At 36.2% G+C, this 12,505-nt stretch overlaps 1 protein-coding gene across 8 annotated transcripts in view; it reads left to right on the forward strand.

The window, feature by feature from the left end:
• The window catches only part of LRRIQ1 (leucine rich repeats and IQ motif containing 1), a 245,779-nt gene that overhangs the window by 58,575 nt on the left and 174,699 nt on the right, over positions 1-12,505 (forward strand). For all 8 annotated transcript variants that reach the window (XR_004176138.1, XR_004176137.1, XM_021922651.2 and 5 more), the window contains exons 11-12: positions 10,086-10,279; positions 10,602-10,729. Coding sequence is in view for 6 of the 8 variants with exons in the window: in XM_021922651.2 (XP_021778343.2) it covers positions 10,086-10,279; positions 10,602-10,729 (322 nt within the window). In the remaining 2 variants the exon portion in view is untranslated. The remainder of the gene's footprint in view (positions 1-10,085; positions 10,280-10,601; positions 10,730-12,505) is intronic.

The raw sequence follows: 12,505 nt of genomic DNA on the forward strand, positions 1-12,505 counted from the left end.
TTCTTTGCTTATAAAGCTTAGTTTGGCAGGATATGAAATTCTTGGTTTATGTTTCTTTCTTTTCTTTGAGAATGCTGAAAATAGTCTTCTAATCTCTTCTGGTTTGTGTGGTTTCTGCTGAGATATCTGCTGTTAGTCTGATGGCCTTTCCTTTGTATGTGACCTGACTATTTTTTTCTAGATGCATTTAAGTTTCTTTCTTTAGTGTTGACCTTACTTTTTGACTATATGCCTTAGTGATATTTATGTTGTATATTATCTGGCAGTTGTCCTCTGGATTTCTTGGATCCAGATGTCTACCTCTCTGGCAAGACTAGGGAAATTTTCTTGAATTATTTCCTCAAATATGTTTTCTAGGTTGTTTTCTTTTTTCATTTCTCTCCCTGGAATGCCAGTAATTCATAGGTTTGTTAACTTTACATAATAACATATTTCCTGGAGACTTCATTCCTTTTTTAAAGTTCTTTTCCCTTTATTTTTTCTTACTGTGTTAGTTCGAATAACTGGACTTCAAGCTCTGAAATTCATTTTTCTTTTTGGTCTACTCTACTGATAAACTTTCAATTGTATACTGAAAATCTTTAAGGCAGTTTTTCAGTTACATTATCTCCGATTGATTTGTTTTTACAATTTTTATATGGCCTTCATTTGCTGTATTGCTTTAGATGTTCTTTGCATTGATTTTCAGCCTTAACTTGGATCTCATTGGACTTCCCTGCAATCCATGCTTTGAAATATCCATCTGTTATCTCTGAGTCTCCACTTTGTCTAAGAACCATTGCTGATGAGCCATATTGATACTTTGATGGTATAACAACATTCAGATTTTTAATGGTGGCTGATATAGTTTGGCTGTTTCCCCACTAAAATCTCCTCTTGAATTGTAGTTCCTTTAATCCCCACATACCATGGGAGGGACTTGGTGGGAGATAATTGAATCATGGAGGCAGTTACTTTCACACTGTTTTCATGATAGTGAATGAGTTCTCACAAGATCTGATAGTTTTATGAGGGTTTTTTCCCCTTTTGCTCATCATATCTCCTTCCTGTCACCATGTGAAGAAGGACATGTTTGCTTCCCTTTCCACCATTACTGTAAGTTCTGTGAGACCTCCACAGCCCTGATCAAATGTGAATCAATTAAACCTCCTTCCTTTATAAATTACCCAGTCTCACACAGTTCTTTGTAGCAGTGTGAGAATAGAACAATACAGTAAATTTGTTCTGGTAGAGTTGGGTACTGCTATAAGGATACACAAAAATGTGGAAGCAGCTTCAGAACTGGGATACAGTCAGATGTTGAAACAGTTTAGAGGACTCAGAAGAAAGGAAAATGTAGGAATGTGTGAAACTTCCTAGAGACTTGGAGGGATCAGAATACAGGAAGATGTGGAAAAGTTTGGAACTTCCTAGAGACTTGTTAAATGGCTGTGACCAACATGCTTATAGTGATATAGACAATGAAGTCCAGGCTGAGGTGGTCTCAGATGGAGATGAGAAACCTTTTGGGAACTAGAGCAAAGGTGATTCTTGCTGTGTTTTTGCAAAGAGACTGACAGCTTTTTTTCCCCACCCTAGGGATCTGTGGAACTTTGAACTTTAGAGAGATGATCTGGGTTACATGGTGGAAGTAATTTCTAAGTGGCAAAGCATTCAAGATAAAGCAGAGAATAAAAGTTTGGAAAATTTGCAGCCCGAACATGGGATATAAAAGAAAAATCCATTTTCTGGTGAGAGAAATTTGAGCTGGTTGCAGAAATTTGCATAATTAACAAGGAGCTGAATGTTAGTTACCAATTCAATAGGGAAAATATCTCCAGGACATGCCAGGGGTCTTCAAGGGAACCCTTCCCATCACAGGCCTGGAGGCCTCAAAGGGAAAAATGGTTTTGTGGGCTGGGCCCAGGGCCTTACTGCTTTGTGCAGACTCAGGACTTGGTACCTTGTGTCCCAGCCATGGCTAAAAGGGGCCAACATACAGCTCAGGCTGTTGCTTCAGAGTGCAAGTCCCCAGCCTTGTGGCTTACATGTGGTGTTGGGCCTGCAGTTGCTTCAGAGTCCAAGCCCGCAGCCTTGGTGGCTTACATGTGGTGTTGGGCCTGCAGTTGCACAGAAGCCATGAATTGAGGTTTGGGAACCTCCACTTAGATTTCAGAGGATGTATGGAAATGCCTAGATGTCAAAGCACAAGTTTGCTTCAGGGGTGGAGCTCTCATGGAGAACCTTTGCTAGGGCAGTCCAGAAGGGAAATTTGGGTTGGTTTTCTCACACAGATTCTCCACTGAGGCATTGCCTAGTGGTGCTGTGAGAAGAAGGACACCATCTTCCAGAGCCAAGAATGATAGATCCATGGAAAGCTTACACCATGTGCCTTGAGAAGCCACAGACACTCAAGGCCAACCTCTGAATGCAGCTGTGAAGGAGGATGTACCCTGCAAAGTCACAAGGGTGAAGCTGCTTAAGGCTGTGGGAGCCCACCACTTGCATCAGCATGACCTGTATGTGACAGATGGAGTCAAAAGAGATCATTTTGGAACTTTTTAATGACAGCTCTATTGGATTTCAGACTTGCATGGGGTCTCTAGCCCCTTTGTTTTGGCCAATTTCTCCCATTTGGAATGAGTGTATTTACCCAATGCCTGTACCTCCATTGTATCTAGGAAGTACCTAACTTGCTTTCAGTTTTACAGACTAATAGGTGGAAGGGACTTGCCTTGCCTCAGAGGAGACTTTGGACTTGGACTTTTAGGTTAATGCTGGAATGAGCTAAGACTTTTGGGGGCTGTTGGAAAGGCATGACTGTGTTTTGAAATGTGAGGACATGAGATTTGAGAGGGGTCAGAGGCATAATGATATGGTTTGGTTGTGTCCCTACCCAAATTTCATCTTGAATTATAGTTCCATAATCCGCACATGTTGTGGGAGGGACTCAGTGGAAGATAATTGAATCATGGTGGTGGTTACCTCCTTGCTGTTCTCATGATAGTGAGTGAGTTCTCATGAGATCTGATGGTTTTATTAGGAGCTTTTCCCCTTTTGCTCGACACTTCTCATTCCTGCTGCCATGTAAAGAATGTGTTTGCTTTGCTTTCTGCCATGATTATAAGTTTCCTGAGGCCTCCCCAGCCTTGTGGAACTGTGAGTCAATTAAACCTCTTTTCTTTATAAATTACCAAGTCTCAGGCAGTTCTTTATCACAGTGTGAAAACGGACTAATACAGTGGCAGAATTTTTACACTGCTTTTCTCTCATCTTGAGAGCGTTGTGTTTTGTAGGATCTTTTGGATTTGCTTCTATAGTCCTATGCACTCTGTGGGAAGGTTTTGTATTGGGATGCTCAGTTTAACCTGCAAACCAGTAGGTGGTGTTTGCAGCTAAGAGCCAACTGCCACACCAGCAGGTGTGTATGACCCTGGTCTGTGTTTACTGTGAGGTACTCTGCTGTTTCAGTTGAAGGGCTGGGTAGTTGGGTGTCTGGTCTGTGAGCTTCCTATTCCAGTGGGGGTCACAGCCGGTCAAAGCTGGAGGCCCTGGCTTGTTCATGAATATATGACAAGCATGAACCTATGACATGCATAAGCACCTGCCGTAATGAAGGTGGTTGGGAGGAATTCCTGCTGAAGTGAGCTGAGGTCTCTATGGAGAGGTGAGGGAGAGTCACTGGCTTTTCTTCCTAGATAAGTGGGAATATGCTCTCTTTTCCTATCACACCCTGATTCCAAGGCTTGTGAATTCTAATTCTGATGACATTGTAGTCTCTCTCTGTCCCACAGTGTGGTTGAGTATCATGAGAACCATCTGTTTTGCAACTCTTTGTTGGTATGGTTTCAGGGCGTAACCTCATCACTCAGCCTGATACAGACAGCATCATGGCTCGCCTGTTCTCCAGGGCGTCAGCCTTCTGCTTTTTGTAAAGTGAGGCCTCTACCTTTGAGCTCATGGTGGGTGTTGGTGGGTGGTCTTAACTGGTTGCATTGCCCTGACATCAGACCCTGGGGATAGTAGTCAGGTGCCAAGGAGTTGGACTGGGGCAAGTAGTTCACCCATTCTCAAGCCTCTAGATAGCCCACTGAATAATGCGTATGAGTCCCGAAGGACTGTACTGCAGTCAGGCTAGCCCAGAGTTCATGTGCTGATTGTGATGGGTGCAGGGTGGTCCCCAGGTCCCCAGCCATGGTCTCAGGAAGTGGCAGCCAGCACACTTAGGTGGTGGAAACCCAAGTGAATATTACAGGTCTATGGGGGTTTGGTTTACAGAAGGCTCTGGGTTTCAAGTGAAATGTTTAGGCAGGGCAGGGTCTCTGTGCTGTGCGCTGTTCACTGTAGCTTGGTCCAACAGCAGCATTAGATCTGTATGGAAGTGGGTCAGCATGACAACTGAACCTTTCACTTCTTGCTTGTCTGAATTTTGTAGTTCACTTTAGCTTTTTATAAAACTTATTTTCCAAACACGGTCTAATGGATGCCATAGTTTTGGAATTCTTTCAGGTTTGAGAGTATCTGTCAGTTGCTTTTATACCTGAATGAGAATGTAGATGTGCATTCTATTTTTAGGTCACACTTTCACTTGGTATTTTGTGGTCATTGCTTCTTTGCATAAATGGTATTGTGTGTTGCTGTGGTAAATCTTGAGGCTAACTGGACTTTTCTCTCCTCATAACTGATTTCTTCCTTGATACTCAAGTACTATTTTCTTTGTCCTTAAACAGTTACTTAACCGATAGACATTTTATTGTCTGAACATTCATAAAAGTTTTCTTTGGAAAGTAATATTCTTTTCAAACTATGAATTAAGTTATTTATTCATTTCTGGAAATTTTTGATTTTTATATAGTTGAAAATTTTTTGGTTTGGTTTCATTTTTTAATTATAGATGATCCGTATTTTGATTATATTTGTCTTTCACTCATGCGTGTTATTATTTAGTTGATTTTTTTTTTTTTTTTTTTTTTTGAGACAGAGTCTCGCTCTGTCGCCCAGGCTGGAGTGCAGTGGCCGGATCTCAGCTCACTGCAAGCTCCACCTCCCGAGTTTACGCCATTCTCCTGCCTCAGCCTCCTGAGTAGCTGGGACTACAGGCGCCCGCCACCTCGCCCAGCTAAGTTTTCGTATTTTTTAGTAGAGACGGGGTTTCACCGTGTCAGCCAGGATGGTCTCGATCTCCTGACCTCGTGATCCGCCCGTCTCGGCCTCCCAAAGTGCTGGGATTACAGGCTTGATCCACCGCGCCCGGCCTATTTAGTTGATTTAACCTATGACTCTTCTTCGTCTGCTTCTTCACGCTTAATTCCCAGTGTGATTATCTCCTGTTTGTGGACAACTCAATTTCTAGCTCTCTGTTCCATATATGTTGTTTCTAAATTATTTATTAGCTCTGTCATGGTGTTACTTTGGCCTGTTTGCTTACCTGCATCTGTTGTTTTAATATCTTTGAAATCCAGTCGTATTGAATTTTTAAAAATGTTCTTCTGTAGCCCAAAATATTTTCAACATTTCATCTTTCTTGAGTTATATTTTCTTCAGAATAGAGAATCCTTTTTGTATTAGTTAAATATTGCTGTGAAGCAAGTTACCCCAAACCTTAGCAACAAATATTTATTACCTCGCATTTTCTGAGAGGAATCTGGGAATGCCAGTGAAAATCAAAAATTTACTTCCAAGCTCACTCACATAGTTTTTGGCAGACCTCAGTTTCACATATTTTTGGATAATTTCCTTAAAAAAAAAAAAAAAGATTAGGCTGATTTTTAAATTATGTAATAAAAATGTGCCTTTCTTTTTTTTTTTTTTTTTCTTTTTTTTGAGACGGAGTCTTGCTCTGTCGCTCAGGCTGGAGTGCAGTGGCCGGATCTCAACTCACTGCAAGCTCCGCCTCCCGGGTTCACGCCATTCTCCTGACTCAGCCTCCCGAGTAGCTGGGACTACAGGCGCCCGCCACCTCGCCCGGCTATTTTTTTGTATTTTTAGTAGAGACGGGGTTTCACCATGTTGGCCAGGATGGTCTTGATCTCCTGACCTTGTGATCCGCCCGTCTCGGCCTCCCAAAGTGCTGGGATTACAGGCTTGAGCCACCGCGCCCGGCAAAAATGTGCCTTTCTTAAATACACCTCTTTCCTCACTGCAATAGTTAGACCAGTGTTTTAGAGACCAAACTGAATCCTTTAAAAAATAATTTTGCTGAATTTTCTTTAAATCTTTCAACTTAAAACTTAACAGATGTGCCTTTCTTTCTATGTAGAGCATTCTGCCACTTTGGCTATATAGCAAACACTTGTGATGGGGGAAAGCATCAGGTTTTCTGAAATTTTTGAATAGTTCAGTTCAATAACCTTTTTTTTTTGCCGCTGTTGGTGGTGGTGGTGATAGTGGTCAGAATTAAATACAAAATAACAGTTCTTTTCAATACAGATGCTTTTCCCAAATATACTGTTTAAAAAAAAAAAAAACTACACAAGAAGTAAATTCTCATTTAAAAATATAGAAAAAGAGAAGTGTACAGAATACATCGTGAAACTTTATCTTTCTGCTTACCTCCTTTCTCTCATTTTGCAGGAGTGACCATTGTTAACAATTGCTTGTGAATCATTCTAGACCTTGTCCTGTACAATAAAATGAGAGATATGTAGATTTAAGTTAAGGTTCATGTGTATATTTACATTTAGGTTTACTCAATAGCTAAAAGCCTATGTTATGCAACTTCAGTTTTACATACAGTAATATATCATGGACATTCTTCCATTTTAGTACTACTCTGTATTAAAGATTATAAATATTCATTTTGGATACACTCCATAATTTAACCGTTCCCTTACTGATGGACATTTAACTTGTCTCCTTTTTTTTTTTTTTTTTGCACTTAAATAATACAGACAGGAACATTTCTATATATTCGTTTATATCAGTGTATCACTATGTAGTAGATTCATAGAAGGAAACATGCTAGGTAAAATATTTCTTAATATTCTGAGACTTGAAATCATGGTTATTCCACCAGAATGGAATCTCTAACAGAATGTTGAATAGGTTAATTGTACTTTCCTTGTACACTGATTAAAAATTATTGTGTCTTTTAAAATTTGATATTTGCATATAATTCTCGTTAATTCCTTTTAGACTAATAAGTGGCACACTGTTAGTTGTTTTTAACATGTACAGCCCTAAGGTGGAAGCACATGTGGCATGTGTGAGGAAAAGCAAGGAGGCCAGCAAGTTAGAATGAACTGAGAAAAAGAGACAGTAGTAGAGGATGAGTTCAATGAGATTATGAGAGGCAGATCACGGAGGGACATGTTGGCCATCTTCAAGGCTTCGGAGAACCTTCTCTCCATTATCAAAAATATTAAAAATAGTCTACAATTATTGTCTCCACTTCCACTGCACTGTGGTTTTCATCCTGTTTATGCCATTAATGCCTCTAGTAAACTGTTTCATCACTGTCCAAACGATGACCTCTTCTGATTCCTTTGTGAACTATACCTAATACTGTGGACTGTTTATAATTTCGTATGAATAAAAATGCCTTTCATAATACAATTTCATACTTGTATATTATTTTATTTTTATTCTTACACCTTTCTTCGTTGCAGAATTCTGTTTGCATTTTCCTCGTTTCTTCTCCCAATTGTTCTCCTGCTTTATCTGCTTTCTCCTTTCAGCTTTCTTTGCCAAATCCTGCACCTTTCCTCATCATGTGACCTAATGTTTCGTTCTTGCTTCTTTTCTTGGATGACCCTTGAAAAGTGTCACAAATATGTTCTCCACTCCAAATGAATTAATAGCAATTTCTATTTCAGATTAGTTCTGGAAAACTTAAGAGCAATGTATATGGCTTTTAAAAATATTAAGCCTATGTAAGCAGATTGCTTGAGACATTTAAATATTTAATAAAGGTCATTTCATTTTACACAACTAGTAATCTGTTTTCATTGGTATTTTATTGTGCCTGGGCTGTTGGCTTCAGTGGATTAATTGATGCTCATCAGATATGATTGTAAGGCTTACAAAATTTAAATACATTTTCTATTTTAGCAGATCTTAAATTACATGACAGCTAATATGTATTTATTAAAATATGTAACAAACTATATCTAATCCATTGAAATTTATAATATAGAATTGGTCTGTTATTTTAACTCAGTCAAATATTTGATAAGGCAGAACAGTTTATTCCCAGATACTAATAGATAACAATTTTCTCTGATTCATAATTGATAATTTACATTATAGGAAAATATCAGTACATCAATCATAGATTAAAAACTTAAAAATGTAAGAGTATATACAGCCTGAATTTGGATTTCAGTTTGTCTTTTCTTCTGTCAGCCTATTATGTATTTTCATGCTTTATTTGATATTACATGATTTATTTCTTATTATAAGAAAATTTGCTTTTTTGTGTAAAATTTTTTTTAAGAAATAACATCTATAACATTAAGTTACTCTATTTGACTCAAACTATTAGAGATACTGTAATTTTGAAATTTATTTAAGATATATCTTGAAATATCTCTATGAAATATTTTATAGTACACTAATTATCCTATTGCATTATCTGAATTTTTAAATATATGCTGAATTAAGTTTTCTTATAAGATTTTGTTAATATTAATTGATTCTTTTATTTCTTCATCTCATTAAAAGTAGACAGTTCACCCTTTCTTTTTGTGAATTTATATGTAATCAAAATAACAAATCTTGGGTTAGAGATTCTAAATTCCCCCAGGATAAATGTATTTCATAAATTCCAGATATCAATTTTTATAAATAATATTTTTTATTGCATATTTAAATTTATTATCAAATCACCTTTTTTGATTAAAAAAACTCATGTTTATGTCAACATTTAATTGAAAAATATATTTTGTAGGAGTCTGACAAGAAAATCAGAATGAAGCACAGTTTTCCAAAATGTAACCTCAGGGACTCCTGTATACTTAGTTCTCATGAAAGACATTCTGCTTACCAGTGTTTACTGAAGACCTTAAAACTTTACTTCCAGTTTCTAGAATTGCTTATTTTAACTAACAGAGTAACACCTACAGAAAAAAATTCATAGTCTAGTATCTAATTTAAAGAACATTTTCTAGATTTTTAATATCTTCCATGAAACTTTTACAGACTTCCTCAGTGTCTTTTTCTCATGCTAACTCTTGATGGCTTATTTAAGCAACCTTCTCAGTTTTTTCCTTATGACCACTGAGTTACAGTTTCTAAGGCTCATCTAATATTTTTTAGATAGTATCATACTGATTTTAAGTTTATCTGGTCAAAGAGGAGGTCCCTTATGACAATATTGAAATACCTAAAGAATATGCTACTAATTAATTGGTTCTGATAGATTGTACATACTTCATTTGGGAATCTAAGGTCATTCAAATGGTAAGAAAATGACATTCTAATGTTATACATGCAACCTGAAGCAAGGATTCAAAGTTCAAAGGCTCTGGAATGAGTTAAAAACTATTCTTTTTTTTTTTTTTTTGAGACAGAGTCTTGCTCTGTCGCCCAGGCTGGAGTGCAGTGGTGGGATCTCAGCTCACTGCAAGCTCCGCCTCCCGGGTTCATGCCGTTCTCCTGCCTCAGCCTCCCGAGTAGCTGGGACTACAGGCGCCCGCCACCAAGCCCGGCTAGTTTTTTGTATTTTTTAGTAGAGACGGGGTTTCACCATGTTAGCCAGGATGGTCTCGATCTCCTGACCTCATGATCTGCCCATCTCGGCCTCCCAAAGTGCTGGGATTACAGGCTTGAGTAAAAACTATTCTTTTAAGAAAAAATCCTTATATCTATCCCTTGTTTTATTCTTATTTGAATATAAAGCGCTCATTCCCAGTGTATGCCTTTTAGTACTGTGTGCAATTTTCAATTGTTAGATAATTATGTCATTCAAAATATGTCACTCAAATGCCAGTTTAAATAATAACACAGTTTATAAGATATGTTTCACCAGGAATTTGTACTAAGTCCTCATTGTAATTAATGATAGTGAGAAGTACAAAGGTGCAATTATTTAGAAAAAAAATGTAAACTTTCCTCTAGAGTCTGGAAGACTGTATGACACAGGTGATCTTACAACATTTTTCTTCTAGGTGGTTTAGAATCTTTGAAAAATCTTCAACAACTAATTTTGGACCACAATCAGTTAATTAGTACAAAAGGTCTTTGTGATACACCTACCATTGTATACCTAGATTGCTCCCATAATCATCTTACTGATGTTGAGGGCATTGAAAATTGTGGATTGCTCCAAATATTGAAGTTACAGGGAAATTATCTGAGTGAGGTAATTGCTTTGAATTAATTGATTTCTGTGATTAACGCAACACTTTTCTTTTAATAGAAATGCCAATCACATTTTAAAAGCAATTTTGAATAATTTTTTAAATTCTTTTATATCTCACTATGAAGTAACCTATATCAAGAATATTAAATATTATATAGTTAATAGAAATTTTATTCATATTAAAAAATCTTGTTATACTTTATGATATGCAGTTTATCAGAATCTATTTGTTATTAGTTTTGGAAGGTTTTATATTTTTAAATTGGACGAAATGGTAAAATATTTTGCTTAATATAAACTAATGAACCAAATTTAAATATAGCTTCCATCCTTGGAGAATCTTGTTTTACTAAGAGAATTGCACTTGGATGATAACAGCATTTCAACTGTGGAAGCATTTTCTTCATACTGGCTGCCTTTACTACAAAATCTTACTGTCTCTCAAAACAGGTAAAAGCATATTTAAGAAATAAATTTAGTGAATGTTTAAAATAAATATGTGATGTTCATAAACTACCATAAAAGTTAGGTTTCTCTAATAATTCAATGAGATTGCATCAAAATAAATTAATATATAAATTATAAAGATAACATTATAGAATTTTTAAAAATTAAAATGAATTATTGGCATACCCTAAAATTTTAGTAGAATTTTAATTGTCCATTTATCTTTCTAATTTTATTTATTTTCAAAGATGCAGTTGTGTAAATCTCTCAGGGCAGATTTGTTTATGTTTATAAGGAGCATAGTCCTTGGAAAATACAGGAGGTAGTTAATTCAATTCAGAAGGATGTCTCATTCTCTCAAATGGTACTTATTAAGTCCTGGAAGGACAATTTTTAATCTGCTCTCAACTTGCATGTCTTTTTGAAACTGTTAGGATGGATTTAAATTTGATTTCCCTAAGGATATAAAGTAACACTTAAAAAAATACCTTAACATTCAATTGAAATGGGTACCTGCCTCAGAAGATCTATTTGAGACTACCAAACATCTGGATCTTTGCTGAGAATAACTGGCTAAACCAAAACAGGAGCCCAATATGTGTATTTCTCCTCTGCTTAATATTTCATTGAAATCCATTCACTCTAATATGATTAATTTCTTCATCAAAGGCACAAGGAGTAGGGGAAAGAAACCATCTTTAACAAGAAATTGTTTAAGTTATATAATACTCACAAAACACGTGAATAAGGACAACATAATTTGTACATATATACCTATTTTCCCCCAAGACATATAAAATCATCTCTCAATCTCTTCCACAATAGTGTTCATCTTTTAGGCAGGTATATACTAAATAACTTAACTTCCACCTATTAAACTTTGACATTGGAAAACAAATATGTATTCAAAAATCTTCTCAAATTACTTTAATGCAATCTAAAATTTAAAATTTTTAAATTGAGACTTGAGTTTAAAAGGATATTTATTCCCAAAGCCAGCTACATCAGATAATACTGTGTAAGTAATTTGGGTAATTCACAAACTCTTTGGATATTTTCAGAATATTTTCCAGGTACAGAATATACTTTCAAAATGACATATTCAGCTATGTTTTGGACATACGCAGTAAGTCGCGGAGGAATTGACATACCTAACGTATATTATAAAAGTGGATCTCAAGCCACATTAATGAGCATAAAATAGTTAAAGAGATTATAAAGAAAATCAAGAATTTTTTTGACAAATAATGCCTTTAATTTCTTTGGGCAATTTAAATGATCAGTCTATTTCTAAAAATGAAATTTATTACTAGCTGATAGACTTTTGCTCTATTGGTATGATATGACATGCACATCAAGCTGATAAAATGGGAGTTATATAAACTAGAGAATTAAATATTTTTAGAATTGAGCATGATAATTGGAATGATTAATCCAAATGTTTTCTATTTATAATTTTGTTTGCATAATCTTATGACGTTTGACTATTGAGATGGGGTTTACTTTGGGGAATAGGAAAATGAGTAATACATGTCCTTACACCCACAGAGCATTTTGGCATAAAAGAACTTAGTTTTTTAAACTCATCTATACCAAAAAGTAAAATTATTATATAATATGTGTGATTTTGAAATTTTAAATAATACTGTCACTGATATTGGAATATTTTTCTTCTGAGTCTGTCAGAGCTCTTTGTACATGTAACCTTCTACCATTATTGAGAGGATGAAGGGAGAAGGCCCAAGAGCACCAGGGAAATGTCATTGATAGCAAAGGACA

Source organism: Papio anubis, chromosome 9 (assembly GCF_008728515.1).
Source record: "Papio anubis isolate 15944 chromosome 9, Panubis1.0, whole genome shotgun sequence".
Taxonomy (NCBI): Eukaryota; Metazoa; Chordata; class Mammalia; order Primates; family Cercopithecidae; genus Papio; species Papio anubis.